This window comes from Diabrotica undecimpunctata, chromosome 5, assembly GCF_040954645.1.
Source record: "Diabrotica undecimpunctata isolate CICGRU chromosome 5, icDiaUnde3, whole genome shotgun sequence".
Classification (NCBI taxonomy): Eukaryota; Metazoa; Arthropoda; class Insecta; order Coleoptera; family Chrysomelidae; genus Diabrotica; species Diabrotica undecimpunctata.
Genome location: NC_092807.1, coordinates 78,025,059 through 78,051,246, shown reverse-complemented (window position 1 = coordinate 78,051,246; position 26,188 = coordinate 78,025,059). Strand labels below are relative to the sequence as shown.

General features: G+C 33.0%; 2 protein-coding genes across 3 annotated transcripts in view; one reads left to right on the top strand and one right to left on the bottom strand.

Annotated features, from left to right (window-relative positions):
• The window catches only part of LOC140441412 (uncharacterized), a 284,085-nt gene extending 260,966 nt beyond the window's left edge, over window positions 1-23,119 (top strand). Inside the window, exon 5 of one of the 2 annotated variants that reach the window (XM_072532126.1) lies at window positions 22,720-23,119. In XM_072532126.1, the coding sequence (XP_072388227.1) occupies window positions 22,720-22,782 (63 nt within the window). In that variant the 3' untranslated portion in view covers window positions 22,783-23,119. Of the gene's footprint in view, window positions 1-8,677; window positions 13,353-22,719 lie in introns of those variants that run through there. The other variant, XM_072532125.1, reaches the window with a different exon arrangement.
• The window catches only part of LOC140441409 (sorting nexin-13-like), a 1,016,720-nt gene that overhangs the window by 44,708 nt on the left and 945,824 nt on the right, over window positions 1-26,188 (bottom strand). The gene's annotated exons all lie outside the window — the stretch shown is intronic.

The following is a 26,188-nucleotide window of genomic DNA, read 5'->3' as shown; positions in this document are numbered from 1 at the left end:
CAAATTTACAGATAGCAGAATTAAAAATAGGTAAAATGACAGACAATAATTAGAAACATTAGTAGTAAAAACAGAAACAAAAACTCAAAGAATTACTATCAAATTAGCAGAATTAAAACAGACAAATTTACAGATAGCAGAATTAAAAATAGGTAAAATGGTAAAATTACAGAAAAGAAATAACAGAATTAAAAACGTAAAATTACAGATAGCAGAATTAAAAATAGGTAAAATGACAGACAATAATTAGAAACATTAGTAGTAAAAACAGAAACAAAAACTCAAAGAATCACTATCAAATTAGCAGAATTAAAACAGACAAATTTACAGATAGCAGAATTAAAAATAGGTAAAATGGTACAATTACAGAAAATAATTAGAAATATTCATTATTTGAATAAAACGTTGGACTAAACAGTGCGGTATTCACAAGTGTGAAAAATTAGTAGTAAAATAGTAGTAAAAACTCTTCAAAACATTATAGTCAACATGTCTTATATGTAAAAGCAATAAAAAAAATACTTACATTTTTGTCACAAAAACACACAGTGTCACAAGCGCACTAAATTTCAACTACCGACTGGTATACGTTACGTCTGCTGGTTACTAGAATAATAATCTCCGCATAGCATTCCACGCTCTTTTATTGCCATGAAAAGTGGGTGTGTTTATCACCATCGGCCTAATAACAACAAACGCGCGATACAAACAAAAACCAATTTATTCTTATCTCCCTGCACAATTTGCATCGAAAAGTGCACTAATTAGATCCATGATAACAATTTCCGCGTAGCGTCCGACGCTATTATATTGCAATAACAACAAACGCGCGATACAAACAAAAAACAATTTATTTTTATCTCCCTGCACAATTTGCATCGAAAAGTGCACTAATTAGATCCAAGATAACAATTTCCGCGTAACGTCCCACGCTATTATATTGCAATAACAACAAACGCGCGATACAAACAAAAACCAATTTATTCTTATCTCCCTGCAGAATTTGCATCGAAAAGTGCACTAATTAGATCCAAGATAACCAACGGACACAACCTGCAAACTCAATAATTATGTCCCCAATTACCTCCTTATCACTTCCTTTGTTTACAATAATAATGCATTCTTCCTGTTTACTGCAAACTCCAACCATCCCCCTTATCACCTCCTTACATCCTGTAGTTGATTAATACTAATTAGGTCTTATCTTATCACTTCCGGTCAGAACCGAAGTGGCAAAGATAACCAGCACGCAGCACTCAGCGTGTGACCTTGACCACTTCCGTCCTGAAACCGGCTTTACCTATCTACTTAGTAATGTTGTAATATTATATATATCTTTATTGTTACTTGGGATAGCCAGTTCTATATTAAATAGTGGCAGATCTTTCTTTGTGCCTCTTTGCTTAATGTTGGAGATGTTCAGTGCTGTATGTCCGTGCGCTAGCAACGCTTTTTTAATGTCATCTGGATCTGTTGAAGGATGTAAATTACGTATAACAACCCGGAATCCACGGTTTTGTTTCAGTTGGTATGTATGGTACTGAGTATTTTTATCTGCTAAAGATTTTACAATTAATGAATAGTTTTTGGATGAGTCAGCTGGAACTTTAATTTGGTTTTTACCAAGACATTTTAAAGTATATTTACCTGGAGTTATCTGCTGTAGTAATTCCTGTAATGGTTTGATACACTCAACATTTTGGATAAATATAGGTGGCTGGATCTTTTTTTTCTTCCAGCATTTCATCCTCTTCATTAGGTTTATCATTTTTAAGTGCCTCGTATCTGTTAGATGTAGGAACAGTTTTACTTTTTTCAGTTTTTCAATTCAGGACTATCATCGTTGCCTTGACGTTTCTTGTGGTGGACTGATACCCATTCACTACCACTTGTTGCCTCTTCTGCATCTGTGAGATTTTTTTGTGGTTTCTCTATTTGAAAGTTTGATAATTTTGTTTGTAGATCGTTGTTACGTATTTTAAATTTTTTCTGCTGTTCATCTAGAGAGTTGTAACTGTCTTTTCGATTTCTTCTTCTTGGTTATCTAGTTGGTGATCCACAGTTTTCCACTAATTACAACTAGGAATTGTTAAGACATTCCGGCATATTTTGTTAATATACCGGACTATTTTATTTATATTTATGTTAATAAATGTAGTAATTAAATTTGTATTAGTTCCTTGTTGGATAATTATAATAACATTGAACACAATCACTTTTTTCGGTTGTTTTTAACTTTCTTGATAACAAATGGCTTATACTAATTATAGGTACTAATTACAAAAAGATCAGATAATTATACACAAGTACTTCTTCGATGCTTGTTTCCAACACGAAGGTTCGAACGAGACTGCCTCAGCTGCATGATGAAGAAACTACAAGAAGATTATACCAAGGCTGGCCTAGATATTAACCTCGCGAAAACAGAGTACCTATCTACAAGTAAAGAAGACATAGAAGATCTACAGATTGATGACAACGTAACAATCAAAGGAAAGGATAAATTCAAATACTTGGGGTTTATAATCATGAAAAAGGCAACAACAGAGAAAGAAATTACACAAAGATTAGGACAAACAAGAACAGCAATCCGACAACTTAACTCAGTATGGTGGGATAGACACCTAAATATGAAGACAAAAACACAGATTTATAAAACATTAGTGCGAAGTATTATGACATATGGGGCTGAAAATTGGATCATAAACAAGAAAAATAGCAGTAAGATAGTAGCAACAGAGATCGAATGCCTGCGAAGATGCTGTAGAATAACAATAATGGATAGGAGAAGTAATGACGAAATAAAGCAAAGAACATCAATAGAAACAGACATACTAACATGCACAGAACAAAAAAGACTAAAGTGGTATGGACATGTAAGAAGAACTAGTGCTAGCAGATGGATAAAGAGAATAACCGAATGAAGCCCCATAGGAAGGAGGAAAAGAGGACGACCCCAAAAATCCTGGAGGAACGAAGTAGACGACGCCATGAGTAAGAGAGGCCTAAATGATGGAGAATCGAACAGAGAGAGATGGAAACGGTTGAGCGAGGGAAGGCAGTGAATACTGTAGTATCCCTGAATATATATATATATATATATATATATATATATATATATATATATATATATATATATATATATATATATATATATATATATATATAATTTTTCTTTTTATATCTACACTTTCATTTCTTCTGTTGACTAGTACTCCCAAGTATTTGAATGTTCCACCTTCTTTGTTTTTATCTGTTGCTACTGTAGGAATATATTGTAGGAATGTGTGTATATTCTTAGTATAAGTATTTAGCATAGTTTTATTCATTAGTTACGCCACTGCAAGATACCACTTAAACAATATGCTTAAGTCGCTATAAAAGAGACGCGATTCAGGGGCGAAGGGGACAGGAGATATGTAGACGAGATCACACATTCCTCCTGAGCTAAACGGGATTCGAATTTTGTCGCTCGAACTGAATAGAAGTAAATTATCGTGCGCGCTAAAAAAGACGAAAGACGAAAACAATTAACGACGGGTGTTCGATATTTTAATTCGCAGACAATTATCCGTAATTTTGTGTACCTGTAAATAACATCATTACAGTTTATTTTATGTAATAAAGACTTCTCGCATAGATCGCGGACTTTTACTCTAACGTTAGTTCCTCTTCAAATAATAAAAGAACTTAATTAGACCTACACTACTATGGTTATATCGTCCGCATATCCTATTATTTGTACATCCTATTGTAAATTTAAGCCTGGTCTTGGTCTTCTTACCTGGTCGTGGTAAAAACAAACTCGAAAAAACTGTTGTCTTAATGTCCCTGTGTCCAACTTTGATTATATCCTCTTTAAAATGACTAGCGTTTACATGAAAATTGTTATAAATTGTTTCCGTCTTCTCTAATTTAGGTCTCATAGGAGCAAGGTCTATTAAAAAGGTGAAATAATGATCATTAAGTAAAGTCCGTTTGTTCAACATTTCTCAAATTAAATTAGTAACTAAAGTGTCTTTCGGAGCATTCACTGTGTATTACACACCCTCCACCATTGTTATTCCATGTATTGTGTTCGATACCATAAATAAAAATCGTCGAAAATTGTACCTTTTGCATTATTTATGAAAAAACAAAACAAATAAAAATGTGGCGTAGCATTTTAGGGAAGGAAGACTGACTTTAATGACTAATGACATAAAGTGACAAATAATAACGCGCAGAAACGAAACTAGTAGTGCCACCAAATAGAAGAGTGCACAAATAACGCAGCTGAGCGCTGAAAGCGTACTGTGTTCTTCTAATTTAATTCTTACTACCCGCTGTTTGATGGGGTTTTCGATACGATGTAGAAATAATTTCTTATTTAATATTTAGTAAATATTTGTACAAAGTTGCGAAACTGGTCCGTGCCAGTCTTCTTTTTTTATTCTGGTGGCCTGTAAGTAGTTTTTTCTGTATTAATTGAGCTCCATAATATTTAATTGTTTTTCTTAATATGATAGCTGTTCCAACGTGGACCATACCGTCCGAGTGTTAAAGAGTCATATATTGTGTACCTAATTGGGAATTTTTATTTGGGTTCTAGTAGTTACATGTGTCTCCGTTATAAGCACTTTATCTGTACTGTAGTTAACAATATATAGGCTTTTAATTCCTCCTTGTGTTGCGATAGGCCGTTAGCGTTCCAGATGTTTATCTTCAAAAACTTAATCATTTAACCAGCTTGTTTATGACGGCAGGTTAGCAGGTTAAGCATTGTGGACATTTGCTCTGATAAAGTTTTTAACATGTTTTTAGTTCTGAAAAGTGGTTTGTTATGGTTAAGGTCTGTGGAACTTCTTAATACGGAGTGCTATTAAGTCCCTGTTGTGAGATCCAATTGATGAGGTTGTCTTATCGGTTGAGTAATAGTTGCTCTTTCTCGAAGTGGGGGTATTTGTTCTTCAGTACATCCTTGTGAACGGGATAACCTTCGTAATTAGCAAAGTGATTGCTCTCGTTTCACGTTGTTTGATCTTTCCTTCCTGAAGCACTGGTTAGTTTTATGGTCACCAGTACATTTAACGCATCTTGGTCTTAGATGTCACTGGTTCTTGCTGTGTCCATATCTTTGAAATCTAGCGCACTGGGGCATTTCCCTTCTCTGTTTTAACGTTTCGATGTTGATTTTCTAATATAAAAGACATTCAATATCGTATATATTTTTGTTGTTATCATTCGACTTTAAATAAATGAAAAACGTGGGTAGTTGGGTTCTGTTTTTATAGTGTTAAACGTTCCATACATTTTCCACATCGTGTCCAAGTTTTTTTAATTCAGATTTTTGTGTCGTTGACGTCGAATGAGTAGTGAATGATTTTTATGACAACCCTGAAGCTCCGTTCTTCTTTTAGTTTAAATGTATGAGATTCTGTGTTCTTTTCTATTACTGCCTTTGTAATGACCGTGTAACTTCTTGAGTTCTTTGGTTGAACTTTGATCTGATCGAAATTTAATAATTTCATTTCATAACTGTCTTTGGCAACTTTTTCTAGTAGCTCGGTCAACGGAGAAATAATTTTGACTCCTTAAATGAATATTGGTGCTGGTTTGGCTAGAATTCATTATTGTAATCATAAGATTTAGTTGAGATGTCTGCGAAGAACTTAACAATGTTCCTATTCGAAGAGTTGATGTAGGTGGCTGTAGTTGTCATGCATAACTGTAATAATTTATGGATCTGATGCTTGATTAAATCCCGTTACAGGAGTAGGTATAACCATTATAATTATGGAGAGACTGGGCAAAGGTTTATCATTTATATTACTATTTTTTAAGTGTTATTAGAGAAGAGTTTGACTAAGATAGATATTGCTCTTTCTTTATTAGTATAGATACGTTACACTTACGACTAGTAAGAATTAAAAGATCAGAATGATTGTTTTTAAATATAGGTTTCCTTATAATATCGCATCAATTTTTAATAGTTAGAAGATTAATGGAAATTATTTAAAAGGGTAGCTATTATGCAAAGAAGATTTTATGCAAAGGAGGTCAGAATGGTCAGTAGGTATTAAAAAAAATTCTCAATATCGGCAAGGATTTTACAAATGGTATTCTTTAAATAAAAACTAAATCCTAAAAAGCTAACCACAGGAACACCTGTAGGAAGAAGAAGCAAAGGCCGACCGCGAATTAGGTGGTTAGATGGAGTTGAAACCGACTTACGGATATTAAAAATCAGAAGATGGCAACATGTTGCCAGAAACCGAACAGAATGGCGACGAATCTTAGAGCAGGCCAAGATCCACAGAGGATTGTCGAGCCAAAGATGATGATGATTCTTTAAATAAAGGGTTACAACGCAAAGGCCTTAAGATAGTGAAAGGAGATTAAGAACATTATGAGAAACATAAACATCAAAGAGGTTTTTATCCATTTTTCGTTAAATTGGAGTTTATTAAAATAATTTGTACCTAAGTTAGAAAGGGTGAACTTTATCATAACAGAATTAAATTTTTTATTCCAATTTTACATTCCAATTTATCAAAAGATTAAGAATGAAGATATTGGTCTAACCTTTCAGTTAAGTTACGATTCTGACCAAATAGATATTTGATATCAGAAAATACCAAGGAGATTTTGAAAAGTTGGTGGGGTCGATAATAAATTTAGGGAATCTACTAAGAAGAATATAAATTATTTTTCGGTATATTTTTACCGTCTATAAATAGTGATATAAAAATAAGAATTAGTACATATTTTGCACGTAATTAAAAATTTTTTTCCGTCGACCGTCCATTTATGATCAATTTTAACGCCCTCAAAATCATTGATTAATAACCCCTATTAATGAATGATTTTCTATTAATAAACGATTTCATTATAGGCAACACAACATACACTGCTACGCTCTGTGATTGGCAGTGACCTGTGGTGTAGGCAACCAAACATATACCTATTTATATTCTATAAACATTCAATACTGTGTGACAGTGGTGCAGACTTTTCAGCTATTAAAAGACTAGGTGGCTGGAAATCGACTGCTGTAGCAGAAGGTTATATAGATAATTCTATGCAGAATAAATTTAACAGCTGAAAAACTTTTGGGATAAAATACCACTAAACCTTGTCAAAGTACTTCCTTCAGCACCACCGCTTCTTCTTCTATCACAGAATTTACAGAGGTCCAAGAAGACGTAAATATAAATTTGTCAAAATGCTATACAGCAGATAATCATTTATCAATACCTTCCTTTAATTTCAGCAATTATACTATTTCGAATATTAATGTTTACAATAATAAAACTACCACTAAGGAAAATTAAATTTTGAATAAAGTTAATGAAAGCTGAAAAAATTGTTGTTTATCGTTAAGTAAATAAATATTTAAACTAAGATATCTTTATTTCTGAAAAGTACGGTCGACGGAAAAGTTTTGTAACGAACTCGTGAATTAAAATGGCGATTAACAATCTCGAACATTAACGCGCTCGCTTCGCTCGTGCGTTAAAATATCTCAATTTTGTTAATCGCCCTTATTAATACACTTGTTGGTTAAATAACTATTTCCCTCGACCGTCCATTTATGATCAATTTTAACACCCTCAAAATCATTGATTAATGACCCCTATTAATGAATGATTTTCTATTAATGAACGATTTCATTATAGGCAACACAACATACATTGCTTGCATAAATTAAACGCTCTGTGATTGGCAGTGACCTGTGGTGTAGGCAACCAAACATATACCTATTTATATTCCCACTAAAAAATTAATTTAAAATTAAGTAGCCGCTGTTAGTACTATCTGTCATTGTATGTCATTATTTACTTTATTGTTTAAAATTCTGTGTATTTGAAAATCAAAGGATGGATATTGACGAAGAGTTTAATTTAAGTCCACCAGAATTTAACTTCTTCTATCACAGAATTTACAGAGGTCCAAGAAGACTTAAATATAAATTTGTCAAAATGCTATACAGCAGATAATCATTTATCAATATCTTCCTTTAATTTCAGTAATTGTACCATTTCGAATATTAATGTTTACTATAATAAAACTACCACTAAGGAAACTTTGAATAAAGTCAATGAAAGCTGAAAAAATTGTTGTTTATCGTTAAGGAAATAAATATTTAAACTAAGATATCTTTATTTCTGAAAAGTACGGTCGACGGAAAAGTTTTGTAACGAACTCGTGAATTAAAATGGCGATTAACAATTTCGAACATTAACGCGCTCGCTTCGCTCACGCGTTAAAATATCTCAATTGTTAATCGCCCTTATTAATACACTTGTTGGTTAAATAACTATAAATTACAGTTTACTAAACTAGTCATTTATTTCCTTTCAAAGCTTATTGCATCCTCTCCACAAAGATCTTCCGAAATCTTTATATTTTATTAGCTATATTTTAAGCCAAAACCTTAAAATATCTCAATAAATATGTGTTGTGATAACACCACCAAAGTGTTTTATATGTAATGTATAAGCAAATTCACGTGCAATGCCATTGCAATTTTGTTCAAATGTATCGTAGTTTAAATAATGTTTTCTGTACTAAAATCTTAAATTGAAACCGACATTCATATTTTAAACTAAAACTAATACATTTATATTTTGATATATTATTAATTAATACTTACAACTTATTGATATAAAGAAGCCTAATTGTTTTTTATTACCAGGTATGTGAAAGTTCAGAATGCGATGTAGTTCGAGGAGAATGTACCCAAACCTACGTTCCTTACCTTTTCTTAGTTATTCCACTAGGACCGGTAACATTAACAGGTCAGGATTACGTATTAGTGGAAAGTGGCTGTGTGTGTAGACCGAAATATGCTGGACCACATTCAGAAACAAATGCTCCCATCATTCCAAGGGTATAAAACCAATATTTTTGCTTTATCAGATTTTAAAAAACTGTCTTGTCATAGTTCTAAGATAACTAAGTTGTACTAACATCAGAAACAGTGGAAACAGGTTAATTATTTCTATATTAATTTAGACAGTTTTGACAAGTGTAAGAATAAAAAACTCCCAAGGTTTTAATAAATGAATACCTAGAATCATACCTAGAAGAAAAATAATTAATCAGTCATGACTAGAACTCAGTAGAGGAAGTTTGGAACCTCGTTAAAAACATATCTAGAAAATATTTAGTTGTACTTATTTCACATTTAAAAATCAGGCTGTGTTTTTGGTATGCATTTATTATTTTATTCACAACCTTTAACCCATCACTTTTTTTAGGTTTTACATGTATGTATGTTGTTACAAATAATTAGTTTAGGTTCTTTTAAAAATTTGGTAACGAATAAGGAAAAGTAGATTTTTTAAATTATATTCGCTAAAAAAATCACGTTGCCATATAGCAAGGTCAAAAGAGTCACATTTGCAATAATTACAAGAAATTATATAATGTTTATTTAATTCGGTATTTGACATTAAACTGTGAACAAACTGGCTCTTTATATTTAATACACATATTTTTCATAATCGACTTATATTCTTACCAAGACATCGTTTTTTTTTTTTCGTCTTTTACTTGATTAAGTAAATGACAATAAAAAAATTGGTTGTAGTACGGCGCCTTTATAACAGGTGGCTTCCGTTTCCGTTTGGCTCTGTTTTGGCTCCCATAAACTAAATAGGTAATAATTTCGTTATTAAAAAATGGTGTTAGTGTTAAAAATCTAAAATACTTATAGTATAATGAGGAAACTGTATATTCAGATAATTGTAGTTTGTTAATGCCTTTTGTCCAAGTTATATCATTCATACCAATTTTGCTTATTTCATTTCTAAGGTCAAAGTAATTCTCTTGAAACTCTATATTATGCGCATGTTTAGCAATTTTACCCATGAAATGTAGTTCTAAAAGTATACACAATTGTTTTCATGACAAATTGTCTGCCAGACCGTCTATATCTTCTTCGTCCTAGTCCTTATCTGCCAGTGTTAAAGTATCTAGAGGTTCCATACAAAATATTCGAAATGGTCACATAATTTGCATAAGCTCCTCAAATAAAAAAACCGCCCATGTAGAAGATATATAAGGTAAGTCATGACGAACTCTACATACTTCAACCTCGTATGGAGGCCCCTGTGGGGAATAACAAAATGACCAATAAAAAGTCTTTGCACCCATTGTTTAAAAATATACAGGTTGAGTTGTGAATTTTGACTGAATTTCTATTCGTCATAACTTTTGAACAGTTAGTTCGATATGTCTCATATTTTGATCAAACATTACTCTACTACCACGTAATTAACTGATTTATTCAAACTAGGAAAAAATCAAGTACCTACCTATGACTTTAAAAAATTAGTTTGTTTTGTTCATAAAAAAAATTCACACTGTTTACAGTTTTTGAAAACTCTAATAAGAATTTTATAAATTAGACAAATAGGCAATTAAAATGCCATATTTATTTTTGCCCTCTCACGATTACTTAGTGTTTAATTAAAAAAATCAAATAGTGATCAAAGTCATTACATATATATTTTTTCCTCAGATGATTACCTAATTTTTAATTAACAAATTTAACTATAAATTAAAAGTTTGGCAAACTAAATCACAAATTTAAAAACATGACTTTACGTGCAAAAATTAAATTTTTTGAACATCTATGTAATTTAAAAGTATTAATACTAGCACAGCTCATGCTATACATTTAAAATAAAACAACATTTTGAGAATTTCCAGAATTTTAGAAGGTACATGTTGTTTTGAATAATACTAAAACACCGTGTTGTACAATATTTGTTTAGTAATTAATCGCTAGTGTCATTTTAATAAAGTCTTAGAATTATATTTTACTTTTTTTCAAAAGGTAATAATCAGTTTTATTTTTGAGTCAATGAAAAATAAAATTAACATTTAAAATATCCTGCATTCAATCTGTGGTTCAGTTTGCCAAACTTTTAATTCATAGTAAAATGTAAAATTTGAGTTTTTTAATAAAAAATTAAGTAATAGTACGGAAAAATAAATTTGTCATTGTATTTGCCTATTTTTCTTATTTATAAAATTCTTATAAGAGATTTCAAAAACCTTATACGGTGTGAAATTTTTTCAGTGAGCAAACCGAACTAATTTTATAAAACCGGATCTGATTTTGTTCCAGTTTAAATAAATTATGCTGGAAAAAATCAGGTTCGATTTATTTGTTAAATGTCAAACTAAATGTTTGATTAAAAAAATTTAATTTTGCAAGAAAATTTACGATTTTTTAGATCGAGAGTTCACTTTGCTAAACTTTTAATGCAGTCAAATTTGATTTTTTTATTACAAATTAAGTAGTTGTGTGAGGAAAAAAGAAACATACCATTTTAATTGCCTGTTTATCTTATTTATAAAATTATTATTAGAGTTTTCAAAAACCGTAGGGTGAAATTTTTTTTCTATGAACAAATCGAACTAATTTTTTGAAACTGGGCCTGATTTTTTCTTTAGTTTGAATAAATTAGTTGATTAGCTAGTAGTAATTTAACGATTTACCAAAATATGAGACACATCGAAATTACCGTTTAAAAGTTATGACGAATATATATTCAGCCAAAATTCACAACACATCCTATATATTTTTAAACAAGGGGAGCAGATACTTTTTAATGGTGATTTGCTGTTTCCCATACAAGGAAGTATGTACATTGTACGAGTATGTACAGTCCGTCGTGACTCACCCTGTATAATTGTGTACCTCCTTGCTGCACAGTCGTCAAATGCCAACTAGTTTTTTAGATATAAGTATTTGATAAAAATGTATTTTGTGAAAAGCTTTTAATCAATAATTCTACAAAGGCGAAGTATTTAACAATTTTTTGTGATGTTTTACCAGAACAGCTAGGCGACGCAAAAAAAACATTGTATTTACGCAAAGTTGATGTTATTGTTTTTAACTGTCTGTTTTAAGAATTTTGTTAGAAATGGCTGATAAATTTGTAGATGTCAGGTTTCCTCACCTTCACCCTCTATTGATATCAAAATTATTACGGATATACCAATCAATCATATTTTTTTTTGCTTTTGTAACTGTCAGCAGTATAAATTTTTTTTGTAAATATAAATCTAAAACTTTAGATTTAGAAAAAAATTATATTTTTCAAAACTATAAAGGTAATCTTACATCATTTAATAGGACATAATGTCCTCCATTGTCTTCAATTACTGCTTTTACAGTTGTTTTACCGTAGCTTTTACAGTACTGATTTCTGACAGTTCCCAGATATCTTTTCATCTTGAAACCAAACCTGAATGACCGCCTCTATCATTTTTAGTTTTGTAGTACAGTCGATTTTGCCCAGTCTAGCTTTGCAAATGGCCTATTTTTAATGGGGTCGAGATCTGGCTACTGGGCCAATCTAAAACATTACTCTTGTTTTTGAAAAATTCCATCACTTGCTTTGACTTGTGACAGGGAGCAGAGTCGTGTTGAATAATCGCTCCTCCTTGGGGCTGACATTTTTCCAAACGCTATTTCAACATGGATTTGTATTTTTGGCTGTTCATTATGCCTTCGATTGGTACCAAAAATCAATTTGCCATTGCCAATGCCATTTATTAAAAACATCCTGAAAACATTCTTTTGATTGGATGTTTTACGGCTTGATCAATATGAGATGGTGTAAGGTTTTCATTGTCAGACTTCCTGACGAATTCCGACCTCTGTCCCTGAACTATAAAGTGAGTGTCATCTGTAAATAGAACTTTTCTAGAGTCGTTTACATTCCAATTAGAGTATTTTTTGGCCCACAATAGCCTTTGTTTCTTCATTCGTTCAGTTAGAAGCTGTTTTTTACGCACTTCGTTCTACCATTCTCCAAAAGTCTTTTCCGAACAGTCGAGTCATGAATCACTACACCGGATGCTGCTAGATCTTGTTGGAGCTCTTGGTTTGTTTTTCTTGGGTCCAATTGCTCTTTCGAAGTAAAAATCTTTCATTTGCTGGTGTTGTTTTTCTCTTTCTTCCGCTTTTTCCTAACATTTTCACATTCATTCAAAATCTTGCTTACTACCCCCTGACCCACTTCACACGTTCTTGCGATTTCTCTTTGTGACATAGAAGTGTGTTCACTTAACGTGATAATCTTTTTACGCTTTCTAGGCGTAATTCCATGTTGGAATTAAATGAAACAAACTCTAGCAACACAAAATTACAGAAAATAGTACAAAACAACACAACTTAGTGAAAAATGTGCTAAAACACCCTCAAATATATATATATATATATATATATATATATATATATATATATATATATATATATATATATATATATATATATATATATATATGAAATTATTTTCGACAGCACTGTTTTAAATATTGATTTATAGTATCAGCAATTGGTCTGTAGTCTCTATGTTTTATTTGTTCTATGTCTCAATATTTCGTCACGATTTTGTGACTTCTTCAGGAGAAAACTGAAAATTTATTAGAATAAATATTATATGTAAACAAAGTGAATATTTTAATACTTACAACTATAAGAGTAAAGGTATATATATTTCATTAAGTAAGTATACTCTTATAGTTGTAAATATTGAAATATTCACTTTGTTTACATATAATATTTATTCTAATAAATTTATAGTTTTCTCCTGAAGAAGTCACAAAGTCGTGACGAAATATTGAGACATAGAACAAATAGAGATTTATTTCCTACAGACCGATTGCTGATACTATAAATCAATATATATATATATATATATATATATATATATATATATATATATATATATATATATATATATATTTAAATTATATTCAATGGTTGAATAGCAGAGGTTTTATCGGTCAATAATTGGCAAATAAAAGTCGTCAACTACTTTATTGATTTATTTAAATACGTTTCGCTTTTATTTTTAAAAGCATCATCAGTTCACTACAAATAAAAAAGATTTTAGAATATAAGTAAACAACCAACAGGGTTCATACTTACAAAAACAATTTGTAGGGTTTTTAGATGTTATAAAAACTCTACGATAACTTAACATTAAAGATTAACAACTAAACGAAAGAAACGAAACAAAAAAATACAAGAATTTTGTTGTGTAAATAATAAAGCATGTTGTTTTATAAAAATAGCAATAAAATGCATGTATCAATAAAGTAAGGTTAGAATGTCTTTAATTTAAAGTTTTAAACGATATTTCATAGAAATAGAACACTGAATTATGATGGTATTATCGTAAAAAACACTATACTTACAAAAAAAGCAGCAAAGGAAGCAAAATGTTAACTTTATAGAATTTAAAAAGTCTTGAGATTGGGCATTTCAACTTTTGTTTGGAAAGTAATTGACAGTTGTGACGTCACACTTCCACTGTCCATTCTTTTTAATAAGAGACAAATGTTTATTTCAGAAATTGAATCAAATTTATTGCAATGCGCGTTATTTATTTTAGTGTTTCTTTAATTCTTATTTATTTATTTGACAATAGTAAGTAGGCAATTGAAATTATTTGTTAAAAGTGTTTTCAAAACTATAGATGTCAACTAGATTAGGTTTTGTAGTGTTGCAAATATATATTATAATAAATACAAGATTATTTTATTGTTGTCTTCTTATACAATAACCTATTAGTACCTCTCCTACAATCCTAAGATCTTGTTGTAGTAAAGGGGCTCACTAAGCTCGGTCTCCGTCGCTAATTCTGTGAGGTGAGCACGACCGAGTAAAAGCAGAAGAAATCTTATACTAGAGAGAAGGCCGAAATTGAGTAACCTACGTACAGATCATTATTTAAGGGGATGTGTAGGTTGGGGTGTGATTCTCGAGAAGGAAGGGTTTATTTCGTAATAACTTCACTGCAAATAGGTAGCAACGCACAGGTTGATGTAAATTATAGTAAAACACATTGCTTGATGTGGTGTATTCAGATGAATAAAATAAAACAATTAAAACTACATTATACATATACACACATGTTGATTGCTATTTAGACAATATGACAATGCAAAAGAATATATGGCAGACAACCGTTGACAGCATCCTACGTCACAATGGTTGACAGGGTTGCCAAGTATAATCTTGTTACATCCTCCCCCTTTGGATCAGACGTAGAAGATGACTGATACAAAACATGTATGGTTGTTGATTGTTGGCGAGGGCTTGGGACAAACCTCGGGCATCATTCATGGGCGTCTTGGTAACGCTTAGGACGGTGCTTGGAACGCCTGGGTCTCTGCACAGAACCATTACTCTTTGCAGGTAAAGAGGTACTTCTGGGGTCACGGGTTGTGGTTTCAGGTACACCAGAACTTGAGGATTTCTGCGTTGGCTTTAGGTGTCGTTTTGGGATAGCCCCTTTGGCTTCATCTGGAACACCTTTCTGCAACGTATTTGAAGGTCGTCCTCTACTACGTAACTCATGTAGAGGTGTTATAGGCGAATTGGAATCATCCTCCACAAAAGGATGGAGAGCAGATACATGGTACTTTCCAATTGCTATATCCGGGTGCGTTACAGTTGCTAACTCGTACGAAGTAGGAGAAAGTTGGTTGAGGATAAGGTATGGGCCATCGCGACGCGGCGCAAATTTGGAAGACAGTCCTGCATCACTCTTACTAAGGATGTGAGTCTTTACGAGAACTTTCTGTCCTTTGTTAAACACAACGGTTTCGCGAAAATGTTTATCTGCGTACAGTTTCGAAGCGTCTTGGCGTAACTCATTATTCTCACGCGCACTTAGTAAAATGTCTGTATGTCTGCGCAAGTACGGCGTTATCTCAGGAATAACCGTTTCACTCGCGATAATAGCTCGTAAGTCTTTATGCACATCTGTGGGCGTACGTAGCTCACGTGCAAAGTTCAAATACGCCGGGGAATAACCGGTAGCTAAATTTGGTACCGTATTCATGGAAAAACGAATACTTGGTAGCACTTCATCCCATTTAGTATGGTCCCTTTGCACTAATATAGAAATCTGAATCTTTAGATCGCGATTTTTACGTTCCTCCGGATTTGAGGCAGGGTGATAAACAGGAATGAGTGATTGCTGAATACCTAGGCAGTATGTAAACTGCTGCATTATTTTACTAACGAATTGGGGTCCGTTGTCACTTATTATTCTACGAGGGGTGCCGTATCGTAAACATATCTCGCTTATTAGTACCTTTGTGCACTCCTCCGCAGTAGCTTGTTTTAACGGGAATATTTCTATCCATTTCGTGGAAGTATCTTCCACTGCGAAAATCCATCTGTTTCCTTTTTCAGTTACAGGTAGTGGACCCACTAAATCAATTGCAACGCATTCAAAGCGTTGTGCCAATACAGGTGTCTGGATCAGACCTGCTGGTTTCAGATTCAAAGGTTTATACCTTTGGCAGTCGATGCATTTCTTTATATGCTTTATGACATCTCGCCTAATAGTAGGCCAGTAGTAACGAAGAGCAATTCTTTGAATTGTCTTTTCAACACCGTAATGTCCTGCGATGTGCATATCATGGCACTCTTTCAAAACATCGGCTATTTTACTTTGAGGCACTACTAACTGAGCGTCTTCACATTCAAGGTCTTGATTATATCTATACAAGACTCCCTGATTCATGACATAACCGCGATCAGTATATCGGGTGATGTCTACTAATTCAGGTTCTTCCGATTCAAGGCAATCAATAATTATTTTAAGCTGTGAGTCAGTAAACTGTTCCTCTCTAAGTTTCTTATTACTTATCGTTGGTACATCCATTGCGATAGTACAGAGGTCACAAATATCTTTCGTGTCTGGACCACAGATAGGCCTTGATAACATATCGGCGATACGATTCGTTCGTCCGGGAACATATTCAATTCGTAGATCATAACTTTGCACTTCCAATGACCATCTAGCAAGGCGGCCAGTAGGAGATTTGAGTGACATCAACCATCTCAGTGGTTGATGATCTGTTTTGACAATAATAGGCGAACTTTCTATGTAACCCCGGAATTTATTAATTGCATATACTATAGCTAAAGCTTCTCGCTCTGTCGTACTATAGTTACGTTCAGCGGCTGTGAGTAAGCGACTTGCATACTCTATCGGCTTTTCATTTTCTTCCTCCCCCTGGAGGAGACATGCGCCAAGTGCATATGAACTTGCGTCTGTTTTTATTATAAAAGAGTTTGTAAAAGTTGCTTGTTGCAGAATAGGAGCTTGCGTAAGCAATCTTTTAAGAGTTTCATAAGCCTGGTTTTGTGCCGGTCCCCAAACAAATGCTATATTCTTCTTAGTTAAGTCTGAAAGAGGTTTGGATATACCTGCGAAGTTTGGCACAAAACGTCGAAACCAACTACATGTTTGTAAAAATGATAAAACATGTTTAACATTGCGTGGTATAGGCATGTCGGCAATTGCTGATATCTTCCCAGGATCAGGAGCGATCCCATTGGGCGTCAGAAGGTGCCCTAAATACTTGACAGAAGAGCGCACAAAAGTACATTTCGCCCTATTTACACACAATTTAACTACTTGCAATCTTTGAAACACATTAGTTAGATCGTTGATATGATTTTCAAACGAACTAGATAGAATAATAATATCATCTAAATATGCCAAAATAGTGACACTTGGTAATCCGCTACGAAAACGATCAATAAGCCTTTGAAAAGTAGCAGGCGCGTTTCGGAGACCAAAAGGCATACGATTAAATCTAAAAATACCAAAAGGACTAATAAAAGAAGTTTTATCTCGATCTGATGGACGAACACTTATTTGATGATAACCACTTTTCAAATCTAGTGTTGTCATAAATAGTGTCTGTGTTGTCGCATGCAATAGATCATCCATCCTCGGCAGAGGATACCTATCTGGTACAGTTATTTCGTTGAGGCGTCTGTAATCGACGCACATGCGAAAAGTACCGTCTTTTTTAGGAACGAGCACAGTAGGTGCAGCATAAGCTGAGTCGGATTCATCAATGATTTCCATTTCCAATAAATGATGGATTTCATTTTTGAGTATTTCAGTTTTCTGAGGAGTTGTCCTATAAGGAGGCACAGCGATTGGAATATCACTGGTTAAATTAATACAATGTTCAGCAAATGGTGTAGGTTCATTATGTTCCATAAAAACACCACTGTACTGATTTATCAAGTATTGTAAGGTACTACGATCAGAAGTATTTAACTGTGAGGCTTCGTCCTGTCGTAAAGTGAGTTCAAGAAGGTTAATTAAAGCATTGCAGGAGTTAGGTTCTCGTAATAATTTATGTTGAACATTAGGAGAATCAGCAAATGAGAATTTCATTTGAGGGATATTAATAATAATATCAGCATTTTTTAAGAAGTCTATGCCAAGAAGAGTTTTAGCTGATGTGTGCTCAGGAAATGCAACAAAAGTTGTAGGTATGGATCTATCTAATAGGAGAACCAAACATTCAAAAATATGAGCTGTTACTGTGCGGCTTATGCCGTCAGCAAGCACTAAACTCATTTCCTTGGAAACATAGTGTAGACCTTTGTTTACAAAATGATTGTATAGCTTAATTCCAGCTATAGTACATTTTGCTCCAGTATCAACATATGCGCAACCACTCAAACCTAAGACACTTATTGGTAAGAGGGGGCGATTATTCAAATTGTTAGTTTCTGCTAAAAGAAGCTCTACAGAAGAGGCTGCTTCTGTAGTAATAGGATTTACAGAAATTTTACAGTTAGGACAATTAGTGCGAACATAACCAGGAGTATTGCAACCATAACAAACTACACTGGAAGAACGTTGAGGAGATACATTTGAATTGCTAGGATTCGTATTTAGACGACTAGGAGGTATATACGTGCTAACTGAATCATTAGAATTAGATTGCTTAGTCTTTTGACTAATATTATTAAATTTTCTGCATTCTGACTGAATATGGCCAAAATGTTTACAAAACGTACACTTCGATTTGAATTTTATTTTGCAAGGGTCCTTTTCTGGATTTGATTGAGGTTTTTGTCGACGATCAGAGTCGGTAGCAACTAAACCTTCCTTTAAGGATGCTTCGATTTCTCGAGATTCTATTAAAAGTTCCTTAAAGTTTTGAAATTTATTTCTTGGTAGCCTTTTTCGTAATTTGCGTACCAGTAAGCCATAAACCATATCCAACTGAACCTCTTCAGTTAGGGTATAAGGTAATTGTGCAAGCAAAGCTCGAATATGGGAAACAAATAATTCAGTAGGTTCACTAGAATTTTGTTCACGCGAGAATACTTCTCGAAATATTAAATGAGGCGGAAGTTTTTTCGAATAGGCATCTTTTAAAGCCTGTACAGCATCTTCCCATGTGAGAACTGTATTTTTAATACCTTGCCACCATGTAGCAGCAAAACCATTAAGCAGCATGGATAAACCACGAAGAGCATTCTCATCACTTATTTGGGAGCAGTCCTTAAAAGTGATTACATTGTCAAGAAAAGCTTCAACATCAGCGTTAATAGTTCCATCAAAACGAGCAGTACATTTAACGAAATTTCCACCTGACATATGTGTAGGAGTTCTCGTAAGATCTCTGATTTGTACCAAAAGATCTTCAGATACTTGTTTATTAGAATTAGTAAGTACTGAAAGTAAAGATTGAAACTGATCTTGAGACATTGTCACCATAGCAGGAGCAGAACACTCTCCCGTAAGATTTTGTGAATTGGCTTTCGGCATTGTTCAAGATATAACAGACAACCAAATATCACTAAATATGCAATAAAATTATTTTATTGTAAAACTGAAATGGTTATATAAGCAATAAAAGTTATTTTATTGAAAAAAGATATATAATTATGAGCAATAAGTTATTTTATTGAGAATGGGATATAATTATATGCAATAAAAGATTTTATTGAAAGAGTTATATAATTATATACGCAATAAAAGTTATTTTATTGAGAAAAATGCATAATTATACGCAATAAATGTTATTTTATTGAAAAAATTGTATAATTATACGCAATAAAAACTATTTTATTGAAAAGGTTGTATAATTATACGCAATAAATGTTATTTTATTGAAAAAGTTGTATATTTATACGCAATAAAAGTTATTTTTATTGAAAAAATTGTATAATTATACGCAATAAATATTATTTTATTAAAAAAGTTGTATAATTATACGCAATAAATGTTATTTTATTGAAAAGGTTGTATAATTATACGCAATAAAAGTTATTTTATTGGAAAAGTTGTACAATTATATATTTTAATAGAAAATCTGAACAAATTGGATAAAATTTTACATTTGGCAACAAAATGTTGAAAACATTTGAAGAACTTCGAAATTATGTTAAACATAGGCAACACTGCGTAGAACGACAAACGAAAACGAGTATTCGCTAGAATAATCGAAACGAATCTAATTCCGTACTGTCATGATCACGTCGATGCAAAATCGATATGCCGGCATGGACAAGCGTAAAACGGCGCGAAATGGATGGTGCCATGCTATGAAAGTAGGGTTATTGATTCAAAAAAAATACTTACAGCGAAATCTACGGTATTAAAAGCACTTTAACACTTACGAAATAATGTTCATTCTCGGCCACTAGTTGGGACGCCAGGTTTAAGGGGATGTGTAGGTTGGGGTGTGATTCTCGAGAAGGAAGGGTTTATTTCATAATAACTTCACTGCAAATAGGTAGCAACGCACAGGTTGATGTAAATTATAGTAAAACACATTGCTTGATGTGGTGTATTCAGATGAATAAAATAAAACAATTAAAACTACATTATACATATACACACATGTTGATTGCTATTTAGACAATATGACAATGACAAAAGAATATACGGCATACAACCGTTGACAGCATCCTACGTCACAATGGTTGACAGGGTTGCCAAGTATAATCTTGTTACAATTAGGATTATCAAAATTTGATGGTCTAGTGGCCAAAATCTTTAGTTCTTCTTCTTCTAGTTCCATGACCGTTATCCATCGTTGGATATCATGTTGGTTACCACATTCGCTACCGTGACTTTATTGAAAGCAGCTCTAAATAACGATGTAGTTGATTTTCCATATCATTGCCTTAGATTTTTCAGCCATGATGTTCTTCTTCTACCAGGACCACGATTACCTTGGATCTTTCCCTGAATGATCAGATGTAAAAGATCATATTTTTCAGGGTGTCTCCTAATGTGACCGAAGTATTCCAGCTTGCGTTTCTTTATTATATTGACCAGTTGTGTTGTTTGGTTCAGCCGTCTAAGGACCTCCTCATTTCTAACTCTGTCAACCCAGCTTATTTTCAGTAGTCGTTTGTATACCCACATCTCAAAGGCTGTCAAGCGTTTAAGGATAGCCTCAGTTAGAGTCCACGCTTCCACTCCATACAGCAGGACAGGAAAGATGTAGCAAGATGTCATTCGAACTCTAAGGTTAAAATCTTTACAAAAAATACAATTAAATAGTCTCTACATCCCACAAGTTTTCTGTGTATGGGTCGCTTGGGCCAGACGCTAGACATACTCTAACGTCACTGGCGCCAATGTCGTGATGTCACAATATGGCGGCTGACATCTGTCAACTGTCATCGTTCAAACGTGAATAAAGCGTTATTCTTCTGCTTTTCGTATGACATCGTTCAAACCTGAAGATTGCGTCAATTCTTCTTTTCGTATGACATCGTTTAAACGCGAAGATGGCATCAATTCTTCTTCTTTTCGTATGAAAAGGGGAGGGGTAACGAATACGTTAACACAAAAAACAAAGATGGCGGCATTGCCAAAAGGAGACTAAGCTTGTATCGTCTAAATAGCTCAACCTACAACAACGTGCAAGGTATCGTCGGAAAGGGGAGGGGGTAGCGAATACGTTAACACAAAAAAAAGATCGCATTATTGCCAAAAGGACACTAACCGTTTAACGTCTAAACGGCCCAACGTACAAGGTATCGATGGAAAGGGGAGGGATCAATGAGTACGTAGACACAGAAAAAAACATGGCGGCGCATTGCCAAAAGGACAATAAGCTTGTAACGTCTAAACGGACAACATGCAAGGTATCGATGAAAAGGTGTGTAACGATTAAAACGTTACATTTTTGTTCTTATGAATTTCAAAGTACTTTCCATTATTTTCTACTCGGACTATTTAATTTTCGTTGATAATAACTTCTTTTTCCTTTGTTTTTATTCCTATATTTCATTTCAACATTTTCCTACTACAAATAAATTCACCGAATAATTTCTTAAGTTCCCTCGTACTTGTACCTGCGCTTGCTTTGCCATACAAGAAACAGAAACTCCACTACTAAATAATTTACTTGTACGAATCCGATTCGATTTACTGCCTTTTTAAAATAAACCACCAACCAACAAGGTACTCAATAAAAATAAATCTTCATGGTCAGAAACTTCCAACAGTCTGGGTCAGTTTAATACTTTGTTCTTTTTACAATGACAACATATTTTCATACATTAATCAAGAACATGAGCACTGTTAGTTTTTCTTATAATTTTGTGTACGCTAGTACTTAAAAACCGCTTAGAATTTTTATTATTATTTTCTTTCTACCTATACTTGCTGTAATAATAATAATTCAATATAAATCTCACTAGCATGAATCATACAACTCTGCTTTTTCGTTTTCCATTTAATAAGTAATTAATCTATTAATTGCAATTACTAATTCGTGAGTTTTGGCAACATCAGAGAATTCTGAATCGGTATGCAGGTCTCAGAGAGAAGAGCTTTCCGCTTGCCAGAATTCTTCTGTTGTTGGAAAAAACTCGTGTCATGAAAAATTTTATATCGGCTTTTGTTTTTCCAGCCACATGGTTTAGATTTAAGAAAAAGCACCTGGTTTGGATGTAAGAAAATGCACATGGTTTAGATTTAAGAAAAAGCACCTGGTTTAGATGTAAGAAAATGCACATGGTTTAGATGTAAGAAAAAGCACATGGTTTAGATTTAAGAAAAATGCACATGGTTTAGATTTAAGAAAAATGCACATGGTTTAGATGTAAGAAAAGCACATGGTACATGGCACATGGTTTAGATTTGAGAAAATACACGTGGTTTTGGTTTAAGAAAATACAGGCATGGTTTTGATGCAGACAATTTATGGATCGAGTTGAGAAGAGAGCAACAGCAGGATCTCCTATAGAAGTTAAGCTAAGTTTCTTTCTTTCTTTAAATTTGTGTATAGATGCTTAATTCTCTGTTATCAAAACCTCAATTTTTTAATTATTGTTAAATTCCAATTTGTTATTTTACTAATTTATCAATTAATAAAGAGATGTGTTGAATACCTATTATATTAATAATTCCCGATTTCTCCAAAATTAATTAGTTTATACCGAACAACACCCCTGAGTGGTTTTAATGTGCAATGGATGAGCTAGTCGTTACAGGTGAGGGGCCAATAAATACGTAGACACAGAAAAAACAAAAATGACGACATTGTCAAAAAGACACTAAGCTTGGATGAACCCAAAACAAATCCTTATTTGACTACATATCAAACACAACTCTCGTTCTTTTACCGGTAACCTAACTGAAATATAATGCGATAATTAGCAATACATGAGCGTCGCGAGTGGGGTTTATAATTACATGGCCAATACATTACATCACCCCACCCTAAAATTCTACTTATAACTAAATTTAGGAACACAACAAAACTAAACTTCTAAATACTATATTTCGAATCCAAAACGTTTTGGTTCTTTTCTAGATCTTATTGGACGTCTATGTGGGATTCCTGACTCTTGGAAAACATTACTATCATTTTAAGAGTCTAGCTGAGGCTCCCCACCTAGATTTCCTGTTGAGTTTGTAGCGGCTTGGATAACATTTTCCTCGTTATTTTGAATATTATTTTCCTCTGAACTATCGTGCATCGTCTCCGCAAATGTAATACCTTCTAAATTGCTATTAAAAACTATTTTAATTTGATTACTGTAGATATTTTACAATTTATTAAAATATTATTGAATGTTTTATACGTGCAGATATCCGTACCCCACATATGCGCTCATAACGTTCATATCATGACGACTCGCGAGTCGAATTATATCATCAGCAGCCGTAAGACGTGTTTGTTCCTCGTAACAAAAGCTAACCATAATTTTGTAAGTGTTACCACAGTATAAATAACAACCAGTATTCTCACTCTACCGCGGTACCTTTGATCTTTTTAGTCAAAATTCGGTGACCTTGACGCCATATTGTTTGGATGAAAACCGTGGACTGGCACTGCACATATGGACGCGACAGAGCCGACTTTGATTTATTTTGAAAATTTATTTAACGAAAATGTTTTCTTGTTACTCTTTCATTCTTAAGAGAAATTAAAAAAAAATTGTTTCTTCTGCTGCGTTGTAATTATGATTTTATTTTCTAACGTTTCACAACTATTTGTTACAGAACTGTCTTATACACTATAAAAAAAATCAAATGGAGAGTTATGCAACAGTTTTTAATAAATATGCTAGTTTTAAAGCTGTATGGTTATAAAGTAGAATAAAATGCAAAGTTTCATTTCAAAATTTAAATACGGAGTTTGGAATCAGTTATTTATATATATTTTAATTATATCTCACTAACAACACAAGAGGATGTGAACAAAACTCCTAAATAGGTATATTGATTAGTGATTGATCTTACCTGGTCATTGTAATAGACTATTTTGACTTGTTATTTCAATATAAACGATTAAATAATGTGTTATTGGTGTTTCCAAATAATCATTTTATTATTTTTTCTTTTAGTTTTTGTAATATGTGTTATATAAATGCTATATGTAAAGGTGGCTGAAGTCCTAAGAGGTAATGGTAATGACAGTTACCTGTTAGGACAGTCGTCATCTAGAGGTCAGAGGTGATTGATATACATGTGATGTGCAATATTCTTTATCTATGTGTGATGTGTTATGTATTTCTTGAATAAACAGGTATACTGCCCTATTAAAAAAGAACCCCGTATCTCCACTATAGCGAGTTTTGAGAAAAACGCGATTTAAGATTTTTGTTTAATCCCTTGTGTTTTTGGTACAATAATAACACAAAATCATTTAGGGTAGAGTGTGTAGCATCGTAGTTAACTTTTTTCAAAAAAAAAAATTACAAAATTACCATATGGACATTAGTTATGCGACATACGGGCTAACAAAGCAAATAATTATGTCAAATTTACTTAGCTAAAACCACGTATTATCCAGTAATTATTATAAAATTTATATAACTGCCTCAAAAGGCAAAACATTTAAATATTTTAATAATATTTTTTATAAACATGTGTTGAGTAAAACATAAGTATTTACGAAAAACGTTTATTTAAACATACAAAATGAAAATTATTATTAATCGGAAGTTGGCAATTCTTCCCAAAATTGATGGTGGTTCGCCTGTATAATTTGACCTAAGTTTTTTAATATTTGTTCTTTTCTCTTCTTAGCAATCCCAGAAGGTTTCGTCACACGTGTGGGGCCCTTTATCCCAGATTTTAACACTCTGGCCTGCAAAAAGTCTATCTCTATCAACTCCTCGCTATCGTCAATCTTAACGTGTAAAATTTTGCTCTCTCTCTTTACAATTACTTTAACAATTTATGATAAGGTAAATACATGACTCTGTTTTCTTTAATTTTGACAATGATGATAAGTCTTTCCAAATAAGAAAATCGGAAACCCCCATTTCTTTCACCACCAAACGATTCAAATTACACGTTTTAACGGCCTCGACGAGATCATGATAATCATAAACTTTTTTCTTTTTCTCGATAGTTCCACTTGGTGGTGGAAACTATTAGCGGTGTTGCTCTATTCCTTAGAAAAAACCTCGCATATCGTTTTATCCTACGTTAAAAACCCGTATCTGCTGAGCATATACCAGGTTCTTACTACGAAGCGTTAAATGCCAGGTTTATACTAAGCATAATAGTCATTTTTGGCGTTTACGGGGAAACTATTTTCTTTCATAAAATATTTAGAAATGTAAAATACGGGTTTTTCTCTATGTGGATATGTTATATAAATCATAATAATTCATATGGTGCAAATATCCCAATTTTTCAAATTTTGGAGATACGGGGTTCTTTCTTAGTAGGGCAGTATACTACTAAAGATCTAATCTTTATTTTAAGCCATATCTTACATGGTGTTAGGTCGGGCCGGGGTTTAATCGAGTAGTGAGTTGTGTCTAGAAGAAAAATGGAAAATCAATTTAAACCCCCAGAACCCCTTGTATTAGATGATGGCAATTTGGCGGCAAACTGGAGGAGGTTCTCTCAAAAATTTA